Source organism: Gymnoscopelus braueri, assembly GCF_963280865.1.
Source record: "Gymnoscopelus braueri genome assembly, chromosome: 14".
NCBI lineage: Eukaryota > Metazoa > Chordata > Actinopteri > Myctophiformes > Myctophidae > Gymnoscopelus > Gymnoscopelus braueri.
In genome coordinates this window covers 16,818,340-16,846,320 of record NC_137619.1, presented here as the reverse complement: position 1 = coordinate 16,846,320, position 27,981 = coordinate 16,818,340, and the positions used below count along the sequence as shown (strand labels likewise).

The 27,981-nt window shown below is 40.8% G+C and overlaps 1 protein-coding gene across 3 annotated transcripts; it reads right to left on the bottom strand.

The window, feature by feature from the left end:
• Positions 1-46: 46 nt before the first annotated feature.
• On the bottom strand, positions 47-27,981 carry ide (insulin-degrading enzyme). 3 transcript variants are annotated; one of them, XM_080450035.1, is made up of 25 exons: positions 27,839-27,981; positions 24,823-25,007; positions 23,343-23,550; positions 20,592-20,761; positions 18,425-18,547; positions 17,980-18,092; positions 17,470-17,632; positions 16,766-16,858; positions 16,491-16,582; positions 15,907-15,987; positions 15,160-15,263; positions 13,095-13,197; positions 12,552-12,674; positions 12,020-12,102; positions 11,214-11,358; positions 8,101-8,211; positions 7,581-7,701; positions 6,711-6,802; positions 6,189-6,300; positions 4,363-4,530; positions 3,952-4,224; positions 3,161-3,222; positions 1,726-1,798; positions 1,207-1,274; positions 47-1,125 (listed from the first exon to the last, which is right to left on the bottom strand). In XM_080450035.1, the coding sequence occupies exons 1-25, from the start codon at positions 27,934-27,936 to the stop codon at positions 1,030-1,032; spliced, it is 3,060 nt and encodes a 1,019-aa protein (XP_080306161.1). In that variant the 5' UTR covers positions 27,937-27,981; the 3' UTR covers positions 47-1,029. The 3 variants fall into 3 exon arrangements, with proteins under 3 accessions (XP_080306161.1, XP_080306162.1, XP_080306163.1); XM_080450036.1 differs by lacking the exon at positions 11,214-11,358 and adding an exon at positions 10,289-10,433; XM_080450037.1 differs by having other exon boundaries at positions 27,824-27,975.

The following is a 27,981-nucleotide window of genomic DNA, read 5'->3' as shown; positions in this document are numbered from 1 at the left end:
TACTGTATTTACTGCTCACTCATGACCAAACTAATAGTGTAAAGGATGTGGATCATTAAAAGGGTTTATTTTTTTTTCAAACAATAGAAGTTAAAAGCAAATAAACTTTGTGGTACCCCTGAGACGATGGTTGAATAATACGACTTGAAAAAGAAAGAAAAGAAAAAGAAAGATTCAGGGCATATTTTTCTTCACACAATTATCAATACACAATATCTCCTCAAAGGGTCCCAACGTTTTACAAGCAAATAAAAAGAACAAAATGACTCAAAACTAATGTCAGGATTAAAACCATATTTGTAAGGCAAATATATTTTTCCGAAATACATAAATTTGAATAAAATATTCTGTTGTACAGGTGTAATCTAAAAGTGTCTGTGTGACATTTCGGGGGCAGGTCATATTGCCTTGTTGCTGCCGGTCCAGCATGCGTCAGATCAAGGAATTCATTTTCATGGAGGTACCATGTAGTATAACCTCTACAACTTCCACTTCATTTAAAAAGCAGCATGTCTCTGTGGATAAATCAATTAAAAAAACAAAACAAAACAAAAAAAAACACTTCTATCATGAAGTATCTGAAGGATATTCAAACATGGCTGACAGGGATCTGGCCCTGGTCAGGTCTTTAAAGTCAGTACTAGGTTCCTCTAAAACAGCCTAACGCAGTATTGTGAATGCGTGTTTCCTCGTCTTTGAGAGATTATACATGAGGCGAGTCCGATGTCATGCGACCTCTAATCATGATCACAGTTATGCTGACAAACACAACTACGTTGGTGACACATACACTCATTCTAGTGGCTCCGCCCTGCCGCACATACACACAAGCGGTCACGCTTACCCAAGAGGGCGCACACACTCACACATGCGGGCTTTAACCGAGTGTGTTCCTGACTCCAAGTGACTGGTGGAGGGGGTATAGGGGTGGGGTTAAGAAAGCGGGGGAGGGGGCTGAGCCGTGTTCCCAAGTGGGCTTGCCCAGTATGCCCATGCTGCTCTGGGCCATCGGGGGCCAGCCACTCCCTTTTACAGTTTGGCAGCCATGAAGTTGATGTGTGGCTTGGCCAGGGGAAACAGAGGCAGACTCCTCTTGAACTCAGTCATGTCCTGCACTTGAGTAGGCTGTTGAGAGAGACAGTCAGTCAATAGGTGGACATATCAAATATAACCTGTGGTTAAGAGACATCATAGGACCATTATTACCTGCGGCAGGGATGGAGCTGGAGCCAGGTTGACATCATTCTGGGCAGGGAACTCGCCCACAATGGGACCTGGAGCGGAGAGGACAATGACATGTTAGTGCTCTGTCCCTCCATCTCCATTAGTAATGCCACTCTATACCATCATAGACTGAAAACACCTCCTTTCAACAAGCGCAGTAAAATTAACATGAAATATTCCTCTATTCACTCGAATATGCCCGTGAATTGATTCATACATCCAACAATTTTTTTTCCTATTCCAGGTCTCTGTGGCATAATTGGTACACTGTCTGTTTCTGACCCATCTAATCCTTGCTAATGGCTGCTTTTCATGTCCCTGCTGATCTAGGATGGTGAAGCTTATTCAACATTTGCACTTTATTATAAGCCGCTCTGGATAAGCACTTAAAATGAAAACAAGGTTCAATTCATTTTGACACGTAAAAAAACAACAACTTGACCAACAAGCCACTTTTCAGTCACACACAACCAACCCTAGCCCTTATAGTGCAATACTCACAAGAATCCATCTCCCTAGAGAGAACATGTACAGACACTTTGTGTCTCTTGGGTGCATCTATTGCCAGCAGTTCCTGCAAGGACAGAGAGAGGAAGTTAGAAAACATATGTTAACACATCCACCGCCAGAGGTTAATCTCATAATGTACTCACCAGTGCCAAGGTGTTTTTGTTGTTTTTTTGTTTTTTTCATGTCGCCATAGATCTTGTTAAAATCCTTAAGATTGAGCCGTGAACGGTCTGTTTACATCCGCGAGATCTCCCTGTATCTCCCAGTGAAAACCACGTGTCAAACGGGGCATCCATGTTTGAGTTAGAGCGGATTACGTTAAACAGTGAAATGCGAGGAGAAAAAACTACAGGAAGAGAATTGAGTTTCAGTTTCGTCTGTAGAATGGGAGCGGGCGTGATCGTCGAAACCGGATCCCAAATAATTCTATTTCCTGTCATCAAACCGGAAACGGAAGTGGATCAAAAAAATTCCGAAAGTGCACCCGGACCGCGCATGCGCGAAAAGACCGCAGCCCGTAGGACTACGGGCTCGGCGCTTAACCGTTGGATTTAACGGCCCGTAGAACTACGGGCCCGGCGGTAAAGGTGTTAAGCGGCAGATTGTTGCTAATGAAAAACCATGCCATTATCATGAACACCTGTGTTAAAATGTTAGATTTTGTTTCTGTTGAATGCATCATGTGTCTCCCAGGTCTTTACGGCAAAATTAATCAGTAAAGCACAGAAAAAGATTATAGGGACACATTATGGAAATTAATAATTTCCATAACATTGTCAGGTTTGTAAAAAAGAAATAAGTCAATGTCACTTCCTCATGTCTTCATGACTCTACATGTCAGCTAAGATTTTCTATAAGTATGATCACATTGAAGACACTCATCTGTATTCAGAGTGAATTCTCAGACCAAAAAGCAAGAAAAGTCTGCTTCTGTGATTGTCGCCGATACTGAAACAAACATTAGACTTGCATTAGGCTTATTCTGCATGGGGCCTCTGAAAAGCTCTTCTGCTATGGGGAGATATGCTAATTCTTGTCACTGGTCATGTCTCCTTGGCCCTTTATCCCCTTGAAACAGGCAGGCTGTGATACAACCTGTCATTATTGCAGTCGATATGCTACGAGCGTGCCCATGTCAGTGTCACCCCCACAGCTATGAATAGAAGTAGGATGCTGAGGAGAAGGAGACGATTGGGGGACTGCGTTTGAAAACGAGCAGCCATTATTTAGAGGCAGACCCAGGGCCAGACAGGCTGAAACAACATGTACGCATACTGGGTAGAGAACCGGGTTTGACCACCCCAGTCACATGTACACGTGTGTCCGGAATGATCAATGTCAATTTGAGTGCGGGCGTGGAGCAAGTGCAGTGTCAAAGGAGAAACACTGCACCATAACAGCAAACAAAGAAGGTTGTGCTACTCACTCTGTAGAACTGCATTACGTTTTCTTTTGTCAGAGTCTTCAGATAGGAAACTTCGATGTTATCTGAAAAACAACCACAACGAGCTTGGCATTCACTTCATCACTTTAAATTTATATTTGTGCACAAACTCAAGGGATGCATTTGAAAAGAGGTTTATTTTGTTTTTAGAAGTTTATAGAAACAAAATGTGCATAACTTTGTACTCTTATAAAAGAAAGCCAAGAAAAGTTAAAAAGGCTTTTTTATGTATGTATTTGTTGCCACTTCATTAGATGCATTTCCTTTTGGCCTTGAAAAGAATAACCTGACTTTCTTTTCTTTACATAAAGACACTTTACCTTGAAGCAGCTTTTTCACTTTAGAAACATTTTAAACATAGTTTCTGTAGAACAAAGCTGGAATGTACTCCATCTCAACTCACTGAACTAAAAGTGTCTTCTAACTAAGAGCAACCTTCTCCACCAGGCACTCCATTCTCCAGACATGCCATAGAGCATTGTGTGCGAGTCTTGACTAATGACTTGCACCGTTTCCCTATGACCTTGGGGTTGGCTGTGTTAGCTGCCAGTGTCCCGATTCTTTTTGCCTCCAGCAACTAATAAACACCTCTCCCTCAGTAGACATTTAAACACACTTTTGGCAGATTACAGATGAATCAGGCATCGCAATTGCTTATATGAAACTCTCAGCATATGAAGGAAGCATAATGGCAGAAAAGCTTATGAAAAAATGCTCCCAAAAAGATGCATCTGCTAGGTGAAGCACAATTAAGAATGATTGAGAGGCCTTACCTCTGTCGAAATTGTACTGCTGTGAGATAATCTCTCCCCAGTATTTCGCGCACTCTGCAGCCAGCTTCTTGGGCTTGTCCAGACGGCGGATGGCCAGAGCCTGGATGTGCTTCTGGAAAGCCTCATCGCTCATCTCCTCTACAGACTTCTCCATGGTGCGCAGGAAGGCCTCCACGCGGCTCTCTAGGTAGTGTGGAGCCTTCTCTGACTGGATGATGAAGCGGAGGCCCTGGACTCCATTGGCCCTGCGAGGCCCACTGAACACTATGTAGCCTGGAGAAACACAGTGTGAGAGCCATTTGATTAGTTTTTATTGTTAATTGTTTATTCTGTTGTCTGTAAAGCACCTTTAAACTGCGCTATACACATAAAGCTTAATAAATAAATAAAATTGCACATTTGTGGGCTCACCCAGCTGTTCTTTGGTGCGCAGTGTATTGAAGCATGGCTCAGAGATGATCTGGCAAAACAACTCCAGCAGCATGTTCTCATGAGTGGTCTGCATGTCCGTCTGGTAGTAGATCTCAATGCCACAGTTGTTGTGTACCTCATTCCTTTGCTGGTACACGTACCAGCCACCTGGCAGATGAAGGCGCATTTACAACTTTTAAAACACATTCTCACAAACCCATTTTTCAGTGTATTGCAGTGATAAAGTTTGAATGATTTTTCTACACACAATTATTAAGGACCATGGCTATTTTGTCATTCCTGTTTTAAGAGCATCTAAAAAGAAGAAAACAAGAGCTTTGCAATGATTCCTTCTCCAAAGTTCTCTGTGCCGAATATATTCCTTAAAGTGTCCAGAATCTCTTTTCTAAAGGAAAAACGACTCCATGTATAATAAATGCCCTGTAAAGAAATCTGCAAACCTGATGAGCTGGCTGAGCATGTTGGCTACAGGTATGCTTTAGTACAGTCGAGTAGAAGAGCTCTACAGGAAAACTTACATTTTAGTACAGTAAATTAAGAGCCCAGTTCACTGATGACACTCTCTGGAATGGTGGAAACAGCCTTCTTTAATGTAATCATCCCGTTTTGCTGAATGTCTCCAAAATGGACGATGGATGTGCTTGCAATATATATATATATTATAGATATATATAGGTAGTACCGTTTTAGGTGGGTAAATATTGGTGTATATGCTGACTTAGCACTCTGAATGCAAGAAAAGATGTTAAAAGTTCCTGATGGCAGTGTCTCTAAAAGAAAACCTTAAAAGACTGCAGACGCATATGGGCAACCTCAGTACTCAACTTTGCAGATTATACTTAGAGTTTAAAATAATTGCCCAGCATTCGTTTCCTCTGCATTCTTAGTGAATACGAGCCACCTCTGCATATGAACAAATAAATAAAAGACCCATAATGGCGAATGCACACGAGTTGAAACAGCTACCGATCGTCATGCTGCACCGTGTTGACTGGCGCAATGCATTTCTTTCAGTAATGAAGGTATAACAGCCACAGATTTATGCGCAACACCTGCTCGGGTGCCTTTCTGCTGCTGGAACTATGAAATGCTTTGTGTCACCAACAGAGTCGGTCAGCCAGTCAGTCATTTGGCAAGCAAATATCATGTTTACATCTTTCACTCCCTCTCCCTGCACTCCTGTTCTCCGTCTATGTGTCAGGCTGGAAACGGGCCCGGAAAATCCCTCAGCGGCACACAGGATGTCTCCAGGTGGCCTCTGACGGCTCTGCTTTTCCTCACTGCAATGCTCAAGTTTCCTAAAGTGATCACGAGGGCAGCATATGTGTGTGTGTTTCATAAGTGCGTAAAAGGAAGAAGGGGAAAGTGTGTCTGCCTCTTGCTCAGTGACGTCCGTTTCACTCAGCAGAGTGCCACTGCCATGTATACCCACAGTCATTACACAAACAGACAAGGATAATGCGGCTATAGCTGAGTGGTTAGTGAGGCCGCCTGGGAAGCCAGAGGCCCTGGTTGTCCCAGGTTCGATTCCAGGCCAGCTAATTGCCGATTCAGAGTGAATGGCTACTCATTGCTCCTAGTTGTTATAGCATGGGTAACTGCAGAAGACAGATTTCACGTATGTGCATATATACAGTATATACATATACAGTGACAAAAAACACCCCAAGGAGTGGGGACGATTCTATTCTATTGGACTAGGAACCTTTCCGCTCCTGTGCCATGGGGATGGGCATGACTGGTGTAATGTTCACAGTACTTCAAACAGAGTGTGTGGGTATGTTCAATGAGGGCACTTGACCTACCGTCCGGAACCTGCACCTCCCTGTAGCGAATCAGTTGGCTGGGGAGGAGGGGTTTGGTGTGAGCAGCCTCAATGAGAGTGTCCTCCAACATTTGCATCATGCCAAGAGCAGACTAGAGAGGACAGAATGAAAAGAGGAGAAAAACATTAAACACTATCATGTATCTATATGGAGGGCATAATACTTCTATCACATAACTTATGTTGTGACGAACCTTCTACACTATTCTATGTGGCTGGCCAAATGATTCATTCAATAATCTCTCTGCACCAGACTGTGATGGTGTCACACATGCACAGACTGTGGGGGCCTCATATGAAAGAGTTGAACTTTCTATTACTTGCTTACTTACTTATCCTCTTCGTCCCGGTTGGGACATAAGGCCGCAATCATACACTGCCAGTGAACCCTGTCTCGTGCTTTGGCCTGTGCTTCGTCCCAGGAAAGACCCATCTCTCCCATGAACTTTCTATTACATAGACAAAATGCCCCCCCAAGTAGTATATATAAAATCAAACAAACCTCCTTGGTGATGTTGCCATGGAGAAGGGCTTCAATATGTAACCGTGACAACAGCTGAGGTATGAAGGCCTTGAGACGTTGTAGGGTGACATCTGGAATACAAATCACAGACAACAGCAATCAATCACAGAGCCATTCCCCAGCCTGCAAATCCGGAGAAAAAGGCACACATTTTTGCGTGTGTGTGTGTTTTGTGTGTACTGCCATCAATGCAGTGCCAGCCTGGTTAAACACACATTAGGGATGTGATAAGAGACTTTCAACTCCATACTAAAAAAAATTACATTATTTTGTGTATTCAAAAATGTTCAAAAACTACACTGGTTTCCAAATATGCAACACAAAAAAAGATTTCAGACAGAACAAACTCCATAACTAAGTATTGGGAGGTTTATATACAGAGGTATGCAGTCATGGAGGATGCTTGGCTCTGATTCGTCGACTTACAAAAACACAAGTCAGTCACCATCACATCCCTAATACACAGACTTACAAATTCAGTCACATATTCAGGAATATACCAACTACAACTCGGCCATTCTTCATTTATCTTCGTCCACCTAATTTAAAAGCTTACTTAGTAAGGTAAAAGTGCTAAACCAAGCACTGTGGAGTTTGAATACAAAAGATGGTTACATGTACAATAGGACTGTTTGTCCATTCATTGTTTGCTTTTCATGCAGGGGCCCTAATGTATTAAAACACAATTAAAATCTGTCATTATGTCTGCGGTCTCCCTCATTAAAAAAAAAAGTTTGAGATTTGAATCCTGTAGTGTACACCCAGTTTAATGAGCACAAGGGAAGGCAGTTTCAGACAGAAAAGGGAAGGGTAGAGAGAGAAAGATGGAGAGAGGTGTGTTTGTCTCACCATCCAGAGCGTCTCTGAGCTCGTCTTTGGTCCAGGCAACCTCAGTCATTAGCAGGCGGAGGTAGTACATGGCATGCTGATGAGGCTGCTCTGCCCTGAAGTTATTCAGAGAGCGCATGTACTGGAGGAGAAGTCAAAGTCAGTTCACTGTTACTCATAATCAGGTAATAATCACACACCCCATCTCTGTACCCACAGCAGCCTCTGTAGGCCTATGCTATGACCCAGGCCCTCCTTCTGTGTTCTCCTATGCTGCCTGCCTCTCAGCTTTCAGTTCGCCACCAGATCACCATTAGCCAGAAATCCTAAGCCCCCCAAAAAGATCTCAGTATATCAGAACTACCGTCTCAATGATAACAGAAAGAGACACTGCCGTCTCTTTGAAGTTCTGCAATGGAACGAGAAATAAAGTAAAACGTTCCATCTGGAGGTTTAAATGGCAGGCTAGTGCCTGTCATATCAAATTATGTCATGGATGGACTTGTCACAGTGAGATGCCATAAACGGTGTAAGCCATTACCGCTTCCTTGATGATGTCAAATCGTTTCTCGTCTATCTCAAAAGCGGCCATCTTCTCAATTATCTTCTTCAGAAGGATGTCTTGCTTATCGTTGTAGCCCTTCACGGACAGCTGTGGCACACAGAAGATGATAAGGCAAGTGAGTGTCATTACATGAAAAAGTCTATTCATTGGATTCCAATTCAATGCAGGTTTTGCTGACGGTGGTTCATAATATGGACGTGAATATCATTCTATAGCTTAGGATGTGCTCCTCAAAAGAACAAATTGAAATGTGAAATAACATGGGTCTGCAATTACTGAAAATGTGTTAATTAGGACTTAACCCGCACCCCTCCCAAAAAAAAGAGCGGATTTTATTCTTTATTTTATTCTTTTTTTGACAAACCTACCAAAAAAAGTGTTAGTATTTTCTAGACTTTCTGGGGGTCTTCTACATTACTGTCCTGCATTAATACAGGATAATATTAACAGTATACCAGATAAAATGTCAATTAGCCTAAAATAGCTTAAACACCACATAACAAAAAGGCAAAAGGTATACAATGAAGAGTTTCAAATTAGCGAACAGAGGGAGATCAAACCATTATGTTATGTGCTTACTAAGATACACTTATGACTGACTGCTCTGGCAGACAGCCAGTCTAAATGCTAATTCCTGTTACAGAGGTCACAGAATTCTATGCCATTGTAAACATCCATGCTTCTAACTGTGTATTAACAGCAGGGTTTCATTCTAATTTCAGCCTGTTGTTAAGGCCAACAAACCAAATCATATGACAGTCTGCATTAGTAGATTATTAACCTGAAAAAGAACCCTCAAATTAGCACCTGCTGTAATACAAACACAAGTCTAAGCCCTGGATTCCACCGGGTGAGGGTCTATGACGTTGTGTCTGCAGCGTATTTTTATGTAAGTTACTCCTTTAAAAATAGAAATGCACGGCCAAGGTTATACGACTCATCTTTGCAACATCAACCAAATCTTATAGCTGTTCATGATTCAGCAAATCCGCTGGCTACGCTGTCAGAAATACGCAACCCCCACCCCCTTTTTCTCTCAGACTCTGAGGTGTCACACATTAGCGGTGATCTGTTGCTAACATCATTAACCTTGACGGGCATCCAGCCAGCCACCACCAGTGCTGCTGACTCAAGTCAACCCCAACACCAGCTCTTGGTTCCAAGTGTGTGCAAACCTGCCAATGTCTGGGAAAATAGATGACTACAACCATAAAATTGTCCTTAGTAATGACGACACAAAGCATACAGGAGGCTACAGAATACTTGTGAGAATGGGTGCAGAAAGAATTTGTGTTAAGTTAGAAGGCAGGTAAGAGGGAACACCGCATTACCACAGCAAACCACAGTTAGACAGAGACGTGTCGGTTAGAAGAGGCACATTGCTTTGAAAAACAGGGATGCCATTCTACTATCTTTGGATTTCTATGTTTTAAATGCCTATTATGTTTACAGTAGAAGTAGTTGTCTTGGGGTATCTAGTTGCTCAGCCTGTTAGTGCACAGACTATGTACAGTATATGCTACTTGAACCAGAGTCTGAATCAGACTCCCATCTTGCCTCTCATGTCTTCCTCTCTCTGCCCTTGGTTTCCTGTCTATGTGAATTCTGAAATAAAGCATATAACGCCTAAATTAAATCTAAATAAAGAATAGTTGCCTTGCTTTATTGTGTTAACGACATCATATCCATATTTATTTTACAATTAATACAATCAGATTAACATGCAGCAGACTGTCAGGCCCGCCCGGAATCGAACCAGGGGCCCTCTACCAGGAATTTGAACCCATGTGGAATGCGTCCTAACCACTTTGCTATCTGGTTGCTCAACTCCTCTTCCGACCTCTGGACACACCATCTGAATGCATTAGACATGACAAGCAGCTGGTATAGACAGAGGATACAAAGACAAGGTGACACTTAGGTGACCTACCCCTCCTTCTGAGTGGAACAAATCACGGCAAGACAAACATACGTACATCACACAAAACCCATACAAAAAAACATGTCAGCAAGTAGCCCAGTGGTAGAGCGTAGCAGTAGAAAGGAGCAAAAAAGAAGCAAAACCCAAGCTCGCCCTGCACACTCTTAAAGCCTCAAACAGGGTTCCCCTTCCTGGGTCCACCAGTGGCCTTGCAGGCCGCGGAAGGGAGACGACGTTACTTACGAGGATGGCATTATTCCCTGAGGCTACCCCATAGACCAGCCCAGCCAGGCGGGCTGCATATGTATACTCTTTTAAATCATCCTTCAACAACCTGAGCAACAGGTAGGTCATGTTGCAGTGCAGGGGATCTGTGTATAGGTAGCGACTAATGGAGGAGGAGAAACAAAACAATAGGGGAAAAATATATATAAGAGACATTTGTTGGGGAAGGAGAGATGCAAATCAAACCCAAAATAAAAGAAGTGTCAGACAAAGAAAAGATAAGAAGAATGATTATGAGTATGTATATGCAGCCTGGGGACCGGCTCCCTGTCCAGGACACTGACAGAGAAGGGTTTTAATATTACTGCTGGTGAAAGTGTCCGCTTCCTCTGCATCCACCTTCAGTTTAGAAATTCAACTATTAAGTCTGCTTTGATGCCTATCAAGTCTAAAAGGACAGGTGGGACCCTCGTTCTTTACCACCAACCCCACTGAGTGGTCGACTAGGTTTGCAAGGAGGCGGCTGAGGGAGGAGGGAAGATGAAAGAAAGATGAAGAGGCAAAGGATACCGACACAGAACAGAGGCTGGATTGAGACCAGACCTGAGTCGAATAGCACTTGCAGATTATACTTAGTTTGTTTTATTCTGCCCAGAGTACTGGATGGTTAGGGTTGCCACGTCAGCAGAATGGCATCGCGTGAAGTAGTTGATCACTGAACAGTAAACCGACTTCTAAAATCTGTATTGGTTGCTGTATAGTTTTTGGCTTGGCAAACCCCACCCCTCTGGGCACAGAAATAAGGCAAAAACAATCTATGACAAGTATTTGCAAATCCTACTCAGCCCAGGTCTGGCTTGGGATGCGGCGGCCCACGCTGGGATGACCCGAGGGAAGGTGATGTAAGGCTGAGGGCGATCGAGAGGGGTGTCTGAATACTTACATACATCCCATAGATGGTATTTTGGAGGTCATAGTTCAAGCCAGCTAGCTCGGCTGCATATGCATACTCGTTGAGGGAGTCCTTGAGGAGCTCCAGGTATAAATATGCCATGTTACAATGCAAGGGGTCCACATACGCAAACGGGCTGTAGAGGAAATGGCAGTGGTGAATCACACAGAACAAACACCACACAGGTAGAAACAGGTACCCCAAACCAAGATATGGGAATTCATCAAAAGGGCTTAATCTCCTTTAGATGTTTAGCTGTTTAGTGAATGTCAAATATATAGGAAGGGTTCCATTCCAAAAGTTGTACATAAAGGTTCCATTTAAAAACCAGTCAGACAATATTCTAAATGGACCCTTGATGGCAACAGTTCCCTGTAATGTGCTCTATATTAATACATGCAGTATACATATATATTCAAAAAACTTTTTATAATGAGTTATTTGTGGTGGATATTTCATTTTGGAATGAAACTTCATATATTATATATTAGTGATTGTTATTTCCTACTGTTATTTCCCACTGTCCCCTCAAAATGTGCAAAGACATGTGTTTGCATCCTTTGTCAACATGCACTGTGAACTTAAGCCGTCTATAGCCTATATATGCAACAAAAACCTATACATTTATTGCATACAGCAGCCGTGGGGTTTTGATTTAGATTCCACTAAAAGAGTGGGAAAGATTTGTAGCATAAAGCAGTAAGAAGCAAATTGAATTATTAATGGCCAAAGAGCAATGCATCACATCATACCGGTTGCATTAGCATGCCCAACAAGAGACATAGTTAGTTACGCACCTGAAGAACTCGAAGTTCAAACAAGCCTTGGGCAAGAAGAACTTGTCATCCTGTTTGAACCACACCTTGCTCATAGCAGTGTCCTGAGAGGGAGAAAAATAACTTCTCAAAACACATACACTTCTTATTTGCGTTCAAAAGTCTATTATGTAGATTCAGCAAAGTCAGCAAAGTACATCACAACAATCTGCCCGAAAGCCTTGTGTGCTTGCTCTAATAAATTTGATTTAATTATGTTAACAGAACATGTTACTGCCTTTGTACTCAGCAGGGTGTATAACACTAAAGAAAAAAGTTAAGTACCAAGGCTTTTCTCCAGTCCTTCCTCGAGAGAGCAGAACATGTAAGCTGCAGTTAATAACTTACCTCCTCTGATCTCAGTGATGGCAGTGCCAGTGCTAAATTCATGTCTCAATCCTGACACTGCCTTATCATCATATGAAAGAGGAAGAACAGAGACTCTCCGACCAAAATAAGCAGACAAGCTTTCATGACTGTCTGCTGGCGTGAAGTAACGAGCAGAAACACTTGCCTTGATTAAAGTGGGGAAGGCTGGAGAGTCTTTCTCCAGAGGGTAGATCTCAAATTTACTAGGGATGAACTCGTTCTTCATAGGTAACTTGAAATTGCCGTTGAGGTCGGCATTTCCCCATTTCTGAGAAAACACACACACACACACACACACACACACACACACGTGTTTTGCTAAATCCAAGAAGCAAAGCAATATTTATTCAAGTCTGAACAAGAAAAACAAAACGTATGTGAACAAGTGCAAAGAACTGAGAAAGAATGGGAAAAGCTGAAAGAAGAGCCTAAGGATAAGACATTTGTTTGACACCTTAACCACTTAAACCTATATGCTTTGTTGACCAAGGTCCCGAAGGCTCTGAACCAAATGTCATCGCCAAAAATAGCTGAGCTTGTAGATCTGTTATTTTAGCAGAATGTTCACCTTTAATGACATGCCTAGAATAAGGACACCAGGTTTCAAGTGTTTAATCATATTACAGATTGCTTGCACACAGCGCCAGCATCCTCCCATGGGAGCATCCCTGTGAGTGCAGTGACTCACCTGGAGCACGTCTTCAGCGATGGCCTCCTGTTTGTACTGTGTGCCATACCACTCTTCGGTTCTGTCCGTCTGCCCTTCAAACGACTTTGACACCACCGCGACTCTAAAGGGGGAAGAGGAGAGAACGTAACGAGGTCATGTTACAGTATATGTATTTAATTTGTATTTAACCCCTACCACTAAAAGCTTGTTAATGTATTCATTTTTTGTCTAATGTTTTTAAATCTGTACCACTAAAAGCTTCTTAAATGTACGCACTATATTATACTGGGCTCCAGTGTTCCAAACCTTGACATTAGATCCAAGCACCTTTCAAATCGTCTTAGTTTTCTATTAATAGGGTGACTGTGGTAGTAGCTAATGTATCTGTGTTTCGCCAACCTATTATTGACCATCTATGTTTAGAAGATGTGCCATCTCAATTGACAGCCAAATGTTAAACTGTGAACTCGGCATTGATCAATCGCAAAGTAGCGCTGAGAATAGAGCTCTCTTGCAAACATCCAGCCAATGACTATTAGTAGGACTAGGGTCAATGTAAAATCTGATCGCTGATTTTTATTAACAGCCAAGTGTGATTATTATTTTCAGACATTTCAATGAGTAAAAGGGGGTCACAGTACATTTGCACATAAGTGAAATTTGGCCTCTGCATTTAACCCATCCTAACTATTGCAGTGAGCACCATTAATACAGCGGGAAGCAGTTAGCGGCTAAGTGTCTTGCTCATGGACATTTCAACACACAGACCGGGGCTGGGGGGTGAACCGGAGACCTTCTGATTCCCAGAGAGCCCCTCTACCCATTATGGGCCGTTCCGCCACAACCGTATGCCCTTCACATGAGTTTCTGGTTCCAGAAAGTTGAGTCAACTGGGAAAAGCAAACAGACCTAAGTGCATATAAACCTATGCTATCAGATGACAGTCTCATTTGGCATAATACTTTATCAATGTTTTTCTGTGCATGGACAAACATAACACATCAGTTTAAGACAACATCACTAACAGCCAAGGTGAAATCCTATTAGGATGCCTGCGATTTCCGTCCACTGAGAGCAAAACTGGATAAGGTATCCACCGGGTATCTATCGCACAAAGTAACCAACATGCTTTTGAAGTTGGAGAGAAAATTGAATCTGTAGCGTTGCCTCACATTTACTTTCAAGGCAGATATTTTAAAAGCTAAATCTGATCTAAAGATCAAAGCAGGGCAACACTTTGTAAGTAGAAGGAAGTTATTTTGTTATCTCAAGACCGTAAAACGGGAATGGTGCGAGCAAAATGGCTGACAGTTCACTTCAGGCCTCCTTAGTAAGTGATTCTTTGATATCCTGGCCAATTACACTGTATATGACTGGACCAAGTTCAATACAACTCAGCTTTTGTGAGAGGTACTGTACCTTTCTCCTTGCTGAAATGTGGCCTTTATGTCACAAAGTACTGAATGCAGAGATGGAGTAAAATATAAACCCTGGAATTAAGACAGAACCCAAGAAAGTAAATACTTTCCAAACTATCCAAACCAAACAAGGGCAAACTTCGATGACATTTTACATAATAGTCTTATGCCATCTAGGAAATCCAATGCAGGGAAGTGCAATGGCTTGAGACAAGCTTTCAGATACAACCAGTCTCCTCCTATAGATGAGACTAGATCAAGTAATGTACGACAATGTGTTCAATAATTGACCATTTTGGAACCCTGAACTTTGAACACCAAATTGCATCATAATTACGAAATACTGAGTTAGAGATGTAATATATGAAGTTTCATGACATTGTCCACAATATCTCAATGCACTGTATCATAATTACACAGTGACTCGCATACATACAACAGAGATCTTTATTACAATATTTTCACAATCGCGAAAACAATAATCACCAGCAACTCTATGTTGTTGGTGTTCTCTATGTTGTACCTTTAACTTGAGGTTAGCCATGCCTGCCTTGAGATGAATTTAAAAAAGAACTTAACTGTTATGCCAACAGTGCTTAAAAGAGACTGCAAACATTGCCCAACATTGCGTCTCTGCTAGAGGGGGGTGATGTACTAGAACTGACCTGACATGCTCTGGTCTCAGCTTATCCAGCACCATCTGTATCAGATCTGGTCTGAACTCCTCCAGAAGGTACTCCGCTGCCAGGATCTCCTCCAGTGGGTAGTACTGAAACAGAAATCAAATTATCTTTAAAGTGGTTGGGAGTACTGACAACTTAACTTTGGGAAATCTCTTCCGTTTAATCGGGAAGTTCACATGTCGGGTTCAACTGCCACTTTATGTTGAGCACCAAATGCGATGAAAGTTGAAACTCTCTACTTCTCATGTAAAGCAACATTACAGGTGCAGTGACTTTAGTTTAGGTGAATATGTTTCAACACTGGCAAGGTAAGTGTTAGGAAACCTGCATGCATACCATCAAAACATGAGCATAATACCAAAAAGGTATGCTGTACGCCCCTCTCTTTTGTTTATTAGTGTGCAGATCTCCCATCAATTACTATTTCACATTATTTTAGTGTGCGAAACAGTATGCCAAAATTTGCAACAGAAACACAGAACATTTCAGCTGTGTGCACACAGAAATATACGTCCTATTATTAGTAGAGCAGGATTCTATGACAGCCATGTCATATATAGTAATCACACAGTCACAGTGTAGTAATACTGTGACAGTACAATGACTCCATCTTCTCTATAAGTCATGGATGTAGGCAGAAGCACCAGCCTGATGACATCACTCGCAGGCATAATGAACTGCAGTGTGTTGCCCTGGAGACAAACTCTGCAGATGAAAGAGAGGACCTACGTGCGTTAAACCAGCCACTTTGGAAGTGTAGCCACGGGGTCGCTCTTTGTCCTTGAACCTGAAGGCCACGTTGTTTAAATCCTGCAGGAAGAGAGAGCACACGTTGAACTCTAGTTAAAAAAAAAACAGCAGAATTTTACCTACTGTACGCCTAAACTAAAATGCCCAACAAAAAACTAAAAAGGGACAGTTACTTCAAGCTTTTCTACATCCTGCTTTCATGCTCATCCAAAAGTACAGGAGATGCTAAAACAAATTTATACCAAATGAATGCTGATGGACTGTGGCAGTTGTGGTAGAGTTCGCGAGGAGCCTGGCAGGGATCCAGACATGCGTAATTCAGAGGTCATTTTCTATTAAAATAAATCATCTCTGGCAGAGAGAGTGAAACTGAAAAGAACATTTTAGAATCCATCAGCCACTGTGGCCAGTGATTTGCCATAATACTGTCTCTCATAGCCAGAAATAAGAGCTGAATTTGTCCTTGTTTATCTCATTTAAGTCACAGCTTCGGACCAGTTAGCGCACAGACCATATGCCCCTTGTGAGCACAAGGATAAGCATTCAATGTCTGCATGGATCACCTTGCACTCCTGAAAGACCCACTCCTGAGGTCCCTCTGTGCGCAGTTTCTGGATGTACTGGAACATGTGGAAGATGATGTCCTCTACATGCACTGCAAAGGACAAGTACAAATGACGACCCAACGCACACAATTTAACTCCAACGAGTGTACCATTTGTTAAATTAACACTTTCTTAAAATGCTATACATTTGTACGTGTATATACCATAAAAACTGTAAAATAAAGTTGTAATTTTTTTTTTTTACACTTTCTACAATTTGACTGTGTACTTACAGAGCCCCTCCTCAGTCAAATCCACATTGATGATGAAGAACATGAATCCTCTCGCTCCTTCTTTTTGTCCTCCAACCAGTGTGTTCACCCAGCCTGAGTGGCATGAAAAAGACTATTAAGACACTATTAAGCGTGAAATTAGAAGCAAATTAAAAGATTGATTTGCAATGAGAATTTACCATAATTTTGTACTTTTCCGCCTTATTTGACTGATTAAATGGTCTGAGTATGGATTAATCGGTTAATTAAAAAAGTAATAGAAAGATGTATTGATTAGGAAAATAATTGGTAGTTGCAGCTCTACACAATTTTAGGAAGAATATTTTTCTTGACAAGCACTGCATAAGCACGAATCCTGGAACACTGTTTGAAGCTAAACAGTCTCCTTGGCTCCGAGAACCTACTGTACTTGCCCAACACACATTAAGTAATAGGTTTATTTTACATAATATTGCACAGTGCAAGTTCTTTAACGTCAGTTCATAAATACACCAATAGTGTTGAAAATTATGTGAGAAGAGATTGCATTCAAAACAAGAACCACTTCAGGCATTTTAAATTCATTAAACTGAGCAAACTCATTAGGCTCCTTTTTGACAAGTACTATAAGATTAATATTGAAAAACCACATATCTAACTTCATTATTTGTCAAACAAATATCACTGCATGTCTATTGTTAGCATCATGCAGCGTCATGCCCAACCTTTGGATTTGAGCTCAGACAACAGACTTCCTGGACCCTCGTGACCGATCAGATGTCCTAGATAGTGTCCTGGGTTAGACTTGTAGTACTTCTGCAGGTCTGGGATGGGGAAAGTCACATACAGGTTCCTGATGTCTTTGATAGGCACCACTTTGTAGAATTGCTGTAGTGGAGGGGGAAAAAAATAAAGTAAAAAACTGAATGAATGGTTCAGTTTACAATCGCAATTTAGGCTAGTACTAGTAACTAGGCTAATAATAGTAATTGGCCTTATTGTTAGTACAGTAAATTGATTTATTGTTCACACCGCTGGCTGTTTTATATTAAATTTCAACTAGAAGAGGATTCTGCAGGCAATACAGAAATAGCTCTCACTCTCTCTCTCACACACGCCCACCCACTTTGAGTAAGTATTCGCCAGAGCAGTAGAACACACTTAATTTTCCTCCGTTTTGTGCATCCCTAGTAAAATGTGAGACATATGGGACGATATGTCTGCGACTCACTCACCCTGAGATGTTCCTCCTGGAAGGGATGCTCAGGAAATTCTGGGATAGGCACGTTCTTGTTCTCCACCTCTCCAAACAGACTGACCACCATGGTGGTCAACTCGTCAAGTGTCTCTGAACATGAGGGCAGATAATACAGATGAGGGCAGAAGACAAACTACATCTCATTGGACATTAAAACTACTTAAGAGCATATTCTTCGTCGACCGGTGTTCCTCAGGGGTCAATACCAGGTCTGCTCCTTTTTCCCCCTCTATATCAAATATCTTTCCTAGAAATACCCAAACTACAAGCTCACATGCAGATCTACAAGCTCACACATTGTGACGCGTTGTGAGCTTGTAGATCTGCTATCTTTACTGAATGTTTGCCCCAGTATAGGGACGCCAGTGTTAATGTGGTTTACTTATTGTAAACTCACTATGTAATAGTGGATGTGATCTCACCTCTTCCTATCACACAGAGTCCCATTAGGTTGGAAGAGTAGAATGTGGAGTGAAATTTCAGGAGCTCCTGGCGGATGTCAATTCCTTCTTTAACAGGTCTTGTTTCAAGGGTCAATTTGTTACCTAAAAAAAACAATCAAGACTATAGAATTACAAAAACATATATTTTTTCTCCATAATTAAGGAGAAAACCATGTGCTGGTCAGGGTTTCCACTAGGCAATTTCAGGCATCCTTTTGGGTTGAATTGATCACCAGGGAGGGCCCTGTAGAAAATCATGAAATGTGTAAATTGGGTTATGTCTCCCTCAACATAACTAGATATCCAAGCAGCCAAGCCTGACATTAATGTCAGATAATTGGAGACAAAAGGAATAATTACAAAATGTCCCCTAAACCTTTTGATATGTTAATGTGTATTGACATCTTTGACAGGTCTTTTCTAGTCCAATTTTCAAAATCACATGACTCCATGACTGACTGTAGAGACTTTGGAAAAACAAATTAGCAATGATGCAGATTAACAATCACAATGACAGTCAACCACTTAAACCCCATACTGTAGAGCCCTATGGGACTCCGCTCTACCAAGTAGTGTATCTTCCGTTTTCACTCTACACTAAACATATTCGCAGAAAATAGCAGATCTGGTATTCTGGTTTTCCCCAGAATACGGATTCTGGGGTTTAAGTGGTTAAAGAACAAGTGCTATAGGGGAGTCAACAACAGCCTCTCTGACAGTAAACATCTGTGGCTATGTATTAAGATCAGGCTGACCTTTAGAATGACATAGCAGCACAAACATGAGTTATACATGATGTGTAATAGTCAGTTGTGTACAGTACTGTATGTGAAAAATGTTACAGCAAACTAGTCAAGTCAGTCAAGTTGCATTAAACAATTCTTAATAGATGGAAAATGAGCTACGTCTGTCTTTTTCATAACAAATCTGGAAGAACAGTATCATAATTCTGATGAATAGCATAATTTATATAGCTAAATTAAATTGTATATTTAATAATTTAAATGGAACATAGACTCAACATACAACATGCACACATGTCATGTTGAGTCGTATTAAACTGCCTTATTGACTCTAAAATTCATTCTTTATTATATATCCCCGCAAAAATAAATTGCAATGCAATTTTTTTGCAATTAACATCCCTACTGAGGAGTGACTTTATAATTGTCAAGCGTGGGGGGGTCACCTCCCTGATCAGAGTTGATCTCCAAAGTAAAGCCAACTCACTAGCATGCACTTGCTGCAGGTCTGCCCTGTTTACAAGATCTATTCCACTTACAACAGCCTACGTCATCTAGTCCTTCCTTCAAGGCAGAAAAGATATCTAGCCAATTGTTAATGACACCTTCAAAAGGCCACTACCATAAAATTACATCTACGCCACCTGGAGACAATTAGAACAAGCATTTCTACGAGAGTTTTGTGTTGCGTGTCCAAATCGTACTTGTATCATGTCCCTTTGACATAGCATCTGTTTCAGACCTGATCCAGTTCTATTCTTAGATGGATTAAAGCCTGTATAACTCAACACTGCCACCAGCTGGCTATTATGGGCTTAGAGCCTTTCTAAATCCACAGCAATCATCACATACTGTAGTGGAAGGTAAGCTCCCTACACATAATGGACTGGTTTCCCATGTAACATTTTGTGTTGCCAGTTGAATGAAATAGTCATTAATGATCAGTGTCGAAAGATGTTATTGGAATGTCAACCAACTAGGGAAAATATGCCATTTTGATTGGCAGATGTGTAATGCAGGAGCACAGTAATTCTCTATGAGACTACGAACGAGAACAGATGTGCAGAATTCCTTCATAGCTAATAAATATCAAATTGTACACCATACTGTACAATGTACTTCTAATTAATAGAAGCAGTCTGGTTCGTAATTAGCAACACCTGGGTGACAGATACGTTACTGATGCTTCATTGAATGAAATTGGAATACTTAATCTGTTCACAAATGAGCCACAAGTCTGATTTATACTTGGTTGCAAGCCAGTGTCACCCAGAGATAATAGCTGATCTACAAGCATTTTGAGCTTGTACTAGATATGCTAGTTTTATTATTTCTGACAATTTTGAAAATCTTCACCTATGACATTCCTAAAATGAGGTCGCCAGGGTAAATGTGTTTAATACCTGTTCCAAATTTACTGAAGGGGTGGTCGGGATTGCCAGTGGCCTTCTCCAACTGGAACAGCCTCCAGGCATCATTCATAAGGTTCTTCTCATGCTCTGAGTCCACAGCATTCACCTCACGGTCCTTACAGCTCTCATCAAACAGCGGGCACAAGAAGAACTGGGCAAACCTACAGAGGCATAGAACATAAAAACTGCTACAGACTGGATTCATCTCAGGGTTTTCCTCAACTCCAAGACATTTTCTTTAGAAATAGAAGTATTTTGGGCTGGTTATTAGTTTGCACAAAGAGCTAATAGACCTGGCACAAAGAGATGCAAAACCATTTGCATGTTTTAGTGTGATCAACTGCCATGCAAATAAATTGGCTAGACAGACAAAGTTGTAGTTACATCAATCCGACATCTGATCTGACCAAACATAGCCCTCTGTCCTATCAGCTAGTCGTTTAAGCCAACCGCATGTTCATGCTTGCTTATGCTTGTTAAGTATAAATAAAAGGCTCGATAGAAAAATGCAAATGTGTAATAATTAGGGCTCTAAAATCTGACATTGAGAGTTCTTTGCAAAGAAACAGGGCTATAATTGTTTCTCTTTTTGTCTCTTAGCACTCTGAACATTCATTAATCAAAGAGATATGTCATTCAAATAATTATAACATGACTATGCTTACTAGTAGCTTTGGAAACGGCTCTGACATAGACGTTCCCCTCACAACATAATGGTGTTCATTAGCGTTTTTCAAAAGGGAGCAAACTAAGTCATCAATATTTTAACAGTCTTGTGCACTGTCCTTTCCTTCCCTACAGTCCAGATGGTCCTCACAAGTCACAATTCGATGGCAACAACAACAATTAACCTATGACACAGAAACAGGTGCTGGCTGGACAATCATTCATTAATAAGTAGGTAATCCTATCCCATCAACAGTTGAAATTCTTCCACCCTAATGCCATGTTCTCTCAAGCAGCTGCGTTGACACACGAGAAGAAAGCTTGTGACACTGAAGACTCCGGTCTCACCCTATGCCTATGGTTTCAGGAAATGTTGCGAATTACACTGCCGATTACTCTGTAAAATGCTGTACAGGTCCATTTGTTACAATTGTACACTCAAGAGTTACAAATCGATCAATGAAAACTGAGGACTTTACGGTGTACTCTCGCCAGCCCAACAAGGCTAGCAGTAGTAATTGGAGCCAGATAAAGTTGTTGGACAAACATGCATTTGCATATTGATAAGTAAACAACTCCGATGAACATACGACATTGATCTTGATTCTTAAGTAGACCAAAGGTATATTGAAAAGGAAAAACAACATCACTACAGAATAACCATATCAGTATCACCATAAAAATGTAAAAGGAATAATGAATATTTACAGTCGTTCATCATACCTACTGGTATTTAAGTTCATAAAGTTAAGTATAACTAAATGCATTTGAAATTAAATAAGTTACTTTTCAGGATTCCAATAAAAAAAATTGCCGATCTACAAGCTCAAAACGCGGCGCACTGCGACACGTTTTGAGCTTGTAGATCGTAGTGCTGCACGATTCTTGCTCAAATGTGAATCACGATTTTCCTCCATAAGAATTGAGATCACGATTCTCACACAATTCTCTTGTAAATATAAAAATATAAGGAAAAAAAAAAAAGAAATAGTCATAATTTAAAATCGAGATCGCATAGGTGTCTGAATCGAGATCACGATCTTTTTTCGATTAATCGTGCAGCACTAGTAGATCGGCTATTTTTGCTACATATAATGGCGAAAAAAGTTCAAATACGGAGAGACAGTATAGGCAATGTGGCCCTCTGGAGTGAGTGTGGAAATATAGTGGCCCTCTCCATCATCAAAGTCGCCCACCCCTGACTTAAACCATATACTTAGATGACCAGATTCCCAAGGGCTCTATACCTTTCATGGTGAAAGGTTTTCTAGAGGTCTAAAGGTTTTAAGCTTTGACTGTGCATGCATTATGTCTATGAAATTTCACACAGAATAAAGAAAATAACAGGCGAGAGGTTAGAGAAGAATGTTATTGCAATTGGGTGCCACCAACTTACTACTGTAGCTTAAACCCTATTCACACGGCACTTGTATTGTCTGGACCTATCTAACTGATGAACTACCCTTTGACCTATGCATTTTTTGCAGATCATTCATATGGGATTATGTACAGTATGCAAGTCTGAAATGTGCTTTCATTTACCAGTGTCCAGTTGCATGAAGCAACTTCGATTAAGCTTTTCCTTAGAAATGTCTTGTTTTACATTAAATACATTAATACAATTTTAATCTCATATATAATTACAACATATGTAACTGCAGACAATATAACCTTAAGTAGAAAAACTAAGGAGTTCTCTGCTTTGTCAGAGCAGGGTAATATGTTGGGCCATAAGAGCAAGAAGACCAGAGGAAGCTTCAGAAATAGATTTTTACTTGACAAACTACCAAAATGGCAGAGTCGCACTATGGTCTCTGCTATTATTGCAGCGCGTGCCCCAGCCATTTGTACACTTTTAAGAAGCATGTAAAAGGTGCGTCACGAAGTGATGCATACTACATACATATTACACAAGATGGGCACACCCAAAATGACAAACAAAACCTGACACACTCTGTCTGAACATGACCAAACCTGCTTAAAAAAGGACATACCGAGAAGTCATAATCTGGCTAATTCCTTTCTGTGAAAGGCAATATCAATCAATCCAACCAACTAATTAGGACGTCACGTTACCTATCCAGGGCTCCCTGCAGGTGCTCATGGGACACATCAAAGTAGTAGTTGGTGTGTTCTCCGCTGGTGAAGGCATTGGAACTGCCTGCATGCTCGCTAAGGAACTGGCTGTATTCATTTTCCTTGGGGTACTTCTCGGTGCCAAGGAACAGCATGTGCTCACAAAAGTGGGCCAGGCCTGAGATGTTCGCTGGGTCCGACAATGAACCTGTGATAGAGCCACAGAAATCCAGTCAATCGTTTATCATATTTTATGGATCATAAGCCTTTTACATTAGATGCAAAGTCATATGCACTAACTGGTCTTACTAAAATAAAATAAGACTTCATTAAAGGACAACTTTGTTTTTTAACTTTTTTATTTACTGCTTTCTACAGTTTTAGCAATTTTCGCGATCTTTTTTACAGTGGGCGGGGGCATTCTGTCCAGTGGCTAAATATGTCTTTTTTTACACAATAACCCGCCGTTTTCTTTATTATTATTTACAGTAGCTCTTCTATATAACTCACATCTGGCCATCAAAGACCACAGGACCTTTTTTATTGTGTAAAAAAATACATATTTAGCCACCTGCCCGAATGCCCCCGCCCACTGTAAAAAAAAAAAAAAAAAAAAAAAAAAAAAAAAAAAAATCGCAAAAATTGTTAAAACTATAGAAAGCAGTAAATTAAAAAAATATAACACTCATCTTTTATTTACTTTAATTACAAGCTAAAATATAAACCTTGATGGTAAAAAAACAAAGTTGTCCTTTAAGCCCAAAGCACCTTGAAATTGTATTTTATACCCCGATTCATCAGTAATAGATTTACAGCTATAGGCAAAACATGCCTGATAGCTTGGTCATGCATGGCATGTAGACTCATTCAGAGGCAAGCACTTTGTCAAATTTCTCCATAATTTAAACCCTGAACTTTGTTGAAACCATTTACTGGCATTTCCAGAGTAAACTGTATAATGGAAAATCTAGTAAATCTAGGTTAATTGATCACAATAAATAATAAATTTTAAATGACACAGTAAAATTCTCCGTGTTAAGTAACGCAGTGTACAAATGGAACCCAATAGCTCCGCACGGGTACATTTTGTTCCATTTGTACTCGTCATAGTTAAAACTAACATTAACCCATTAAAACCAGGAAAGTATCTGTCATTTTAGATTTCAGCGTTGGCTATTCAAAAATAGCATGTATACAAGCTCACAGCGCGTCCCACGCTGCAAGTTTGTACATCTGCTATTTTTGCTAAAAATCTTGAAAGAACTACTGGTTTAGAAGGCATTTGTAGAATCGGCCTCAGGTCGTTGATTGATTGAATGCTTTATTAGTCAGAAATGTAAACAGCACTAGGTACAGTCAGACATAAAGGCTAAAAGGATAACACAAAAAAAGTCCTAGGAACATGTTTCCATTGTGGTCTTAATGGATTAAGGATTTTTAATATGCACACATCCAAGTGAAAGAGGTGAGATGGCATTACCTATCTGTACATCCAGTGCTGCTGATGATTTATCTGTGGTTGGGTCACTGATCAGCACAGCCTTTAATCCATTGGTGAACTCCAGGCCTCTGTATACACGCTTGTCCTCAGGAGAGCGAATGATGTCACTCACCACCCTATTTACAGCCGGGTCGGTCATTCTGAGGGGCAAGGACGACAGTAGCCTGCAGAGCAAAGGCACATTAATATCAACTCAAACCTACAGTAAAGAGACACCTGTTGCAGTGTGCTTAGCCAATATTGTCTCTCCAGGCCTGTTCACAATATGTTTTGATTAGTATTTCTAAGCCTATATTATTTGCACCCAGGGAAACACCTAAAAGTGACATCACTGTTCATTTGGGTGTAGAATTCGTTAAGGACAAAAGTTATAGGCGTTTTGTTTTTTCTATGAATATTAATAGACAGTCACTGACACATACAGATACATACACCAATACCAACTTTAGGCCCCAACTCATGGTAGAGCCCTCAATGAGAGAAGGTAACAGCAGAGTAGATCAACAGGACATTCAGCCCAACTCTGGACAAAGGCCATACACCTAACATGGCAACAAATGACTATTAGATCAATTCATTGCTATTAGGCTAATTTGCATGTCATTGCAATTTGCTGACTGTTCCAGCTCTACCTTTACAGCAGCTCTGAATACTGTCTGCTCACAAATATATCTAACCAACTAAAATTCATGTTCCCAATATTTATATATAGTTTCGCTCCGTTCCTAAAATGTTATGCGCCGAACCAAACTTTAAACATCCGTGTGGCTTGGAATCTACCATTTAGTTTTGGGATACGACGTATACAAAAGGGTAAACAGCGGAGCCTTGGCGGACGTCCACCCGATTCTGGAAGGTAACGACATAGAACCTCATCTCGGAGCTGTATAGCGGAGTGAGAGGTTCTTTATGGAGCTACACAACTGCCTGAGTATTCGCATGGATAGAACACCATATAATAACATACTTTGGAATGGGAATGCACAGGGATTCTTTTTAATACACGCTTCACATTCCATCTAAATCAAAAGTACTCGATCATCTTTCTCCGCTCAGTAGTTTGCCATCCATAGCTCATTTTCCTCAATTAGACTCAGCTACCAGTGCATGACCTGAGCAACACATAATATACATAATATTACAATTTAAATATATTTATTGCATTTGTATGTGACATTATATAGTAGTACAGCCTATTTTCAACATTTCAGTTATCAGCAGGTTTGAAACCCACCACCTAATCTTTACCCAGCTTTTAAAAGTGGTAAAAAATGTAAAAAAAGTAAAGTATACACATAATTTCTATTCCCATTAAATCAGATACAGGGTAACACTGTAATAGTAACTTTGGTGAGTAAAAAGTTGTTAAAAACAGCCAATAGTTAAGGCTTATAGAATAACAAAACCACACACATGACACTCGCATATAAAAGACCTTCTCACCTGTGCCAAAGGGACAGGGGGGCCTTCAACAACCAGTCAGTCAGTATAAGAGTCAAGACCTCTGAACCAGTTAGATAATGACATGATGAGCTAGGGTTTAAAGCCTGACACATACAGTACATGGTACAGTAGTAGTCATGCCATGTGTGCTCAAAAACCACTGACTCCAGGAAGGTCCAGTGGTCTTGGGCCACTGATGTCCCCTTTTTTAAAGTGTTTTTTCCCCTGTAAAGTTGCTTCTAAATATTGGTAGTTGCAGGTTGTTTATTTCTAGTGTTTAAAGAAATATTCCAAATATTTTGAAAATAGCAGATCTACAAGCTCTTCCAGAACTTCCAGATCTGCCATTTTCAATGTATACAGGTTTTAAGTGCTCATAATGGCCTAGTGCCCTAGTTTCTTCTTTTGGGCTTGTTTTCTTAGACCCGGTTGCTTATTTCTCTCACAAAATGTGACAACACGGTCTTGGCCACCCAGTCAGGACAGTAAAACCAAGTAGTTGGCCTTTCTTGTACGGAGGCAATTCTTGACACTTTTTGGGACCCTGTAGAAAATCCCATGAGGCCAACATATTCTGACTGACAGGGGCCCCTTACTGCACTGGCTCGGCTCCACTTGGCTATTTAGCCTGTTCATAAAATAAAACGTGCCTTTGTATGTATGTGGGGCCTTTTTAGTTCAGCTTCTGAAATTAAAAAAAGGTCAGGCTCACACACACATTTGGCTCAATTTTCTAGAGCAGTGGTTCCCTTACTTTTTAGCTCAAGACCCAAAAGAGAAATTAGATGTTTGTCCGGTACCCAAACTAGTGAAAATAGCAGATCTACAAGTTCACGTAGATAGGCTATTTTCACTACTTATTTGTTTTCTTATTTATCGAATGTCTTAAAAAAAAAAAAAAAACACAAAATTATTCATGAAATTATTTTGAAAAATTATAGATTTTGTTTTATTCATGCATTTCTTTTTCGTTTTTATGTTTGACATTTACTCGTGACCCATACCAATTGGCCCGCGACCCAGTGTTTGAGAACCAGAGTGTTGTAGAGGGCCCACACGCACCTGACTCTTGGGCCCCTGCGGTCCCGGCTCTGCATAAACACACCCTTTAAACTATTATAACAACAAACTACGCCATCCACTTGGGTTTCGACAGCTCTTCATTAGCCAACCGTTACTGTACTGTACTGTACCGTAACGTCAAGACTGACTAACGTTGTTACCCTGTGTAAAAAAAATAAAAAAGAAAGAAAAAAACCCCCAGAAAGAAGCAGTAGCTAACTAGCTTGAGAAATTGAGAAAGGACCAAAGCACGTCCCGATAGTCCTAATCTAGTTGTTCCGTGGAGTTCAGTTCTATGCAGCATTTATAGTGTGAACACATCATAAATGATATTAGTCTCAAAGCTAGTTTTGGTTCCAGCTAGCCTAGCATGTAGCCGGTATCCGGCCCTAACTAGATGAATAGCAACGGGCCGAGACAATACAATGGCCCACAATGAGCTTAAATTAGTACTATAAAAAGTTGTGGTATTTACCTGTCGAGGACCTACCTAAATTGTTGTTTAAAGTACAAACTATTCCCTGGCGATGCCTTCTTGAGATGCGTGGTAAACAACGGAGCTGTTCTGCTAATAATGCACTGCAGCATAACTTCATGAACAACAAATCCTACTCGCTTCAGCAGACCGCCATG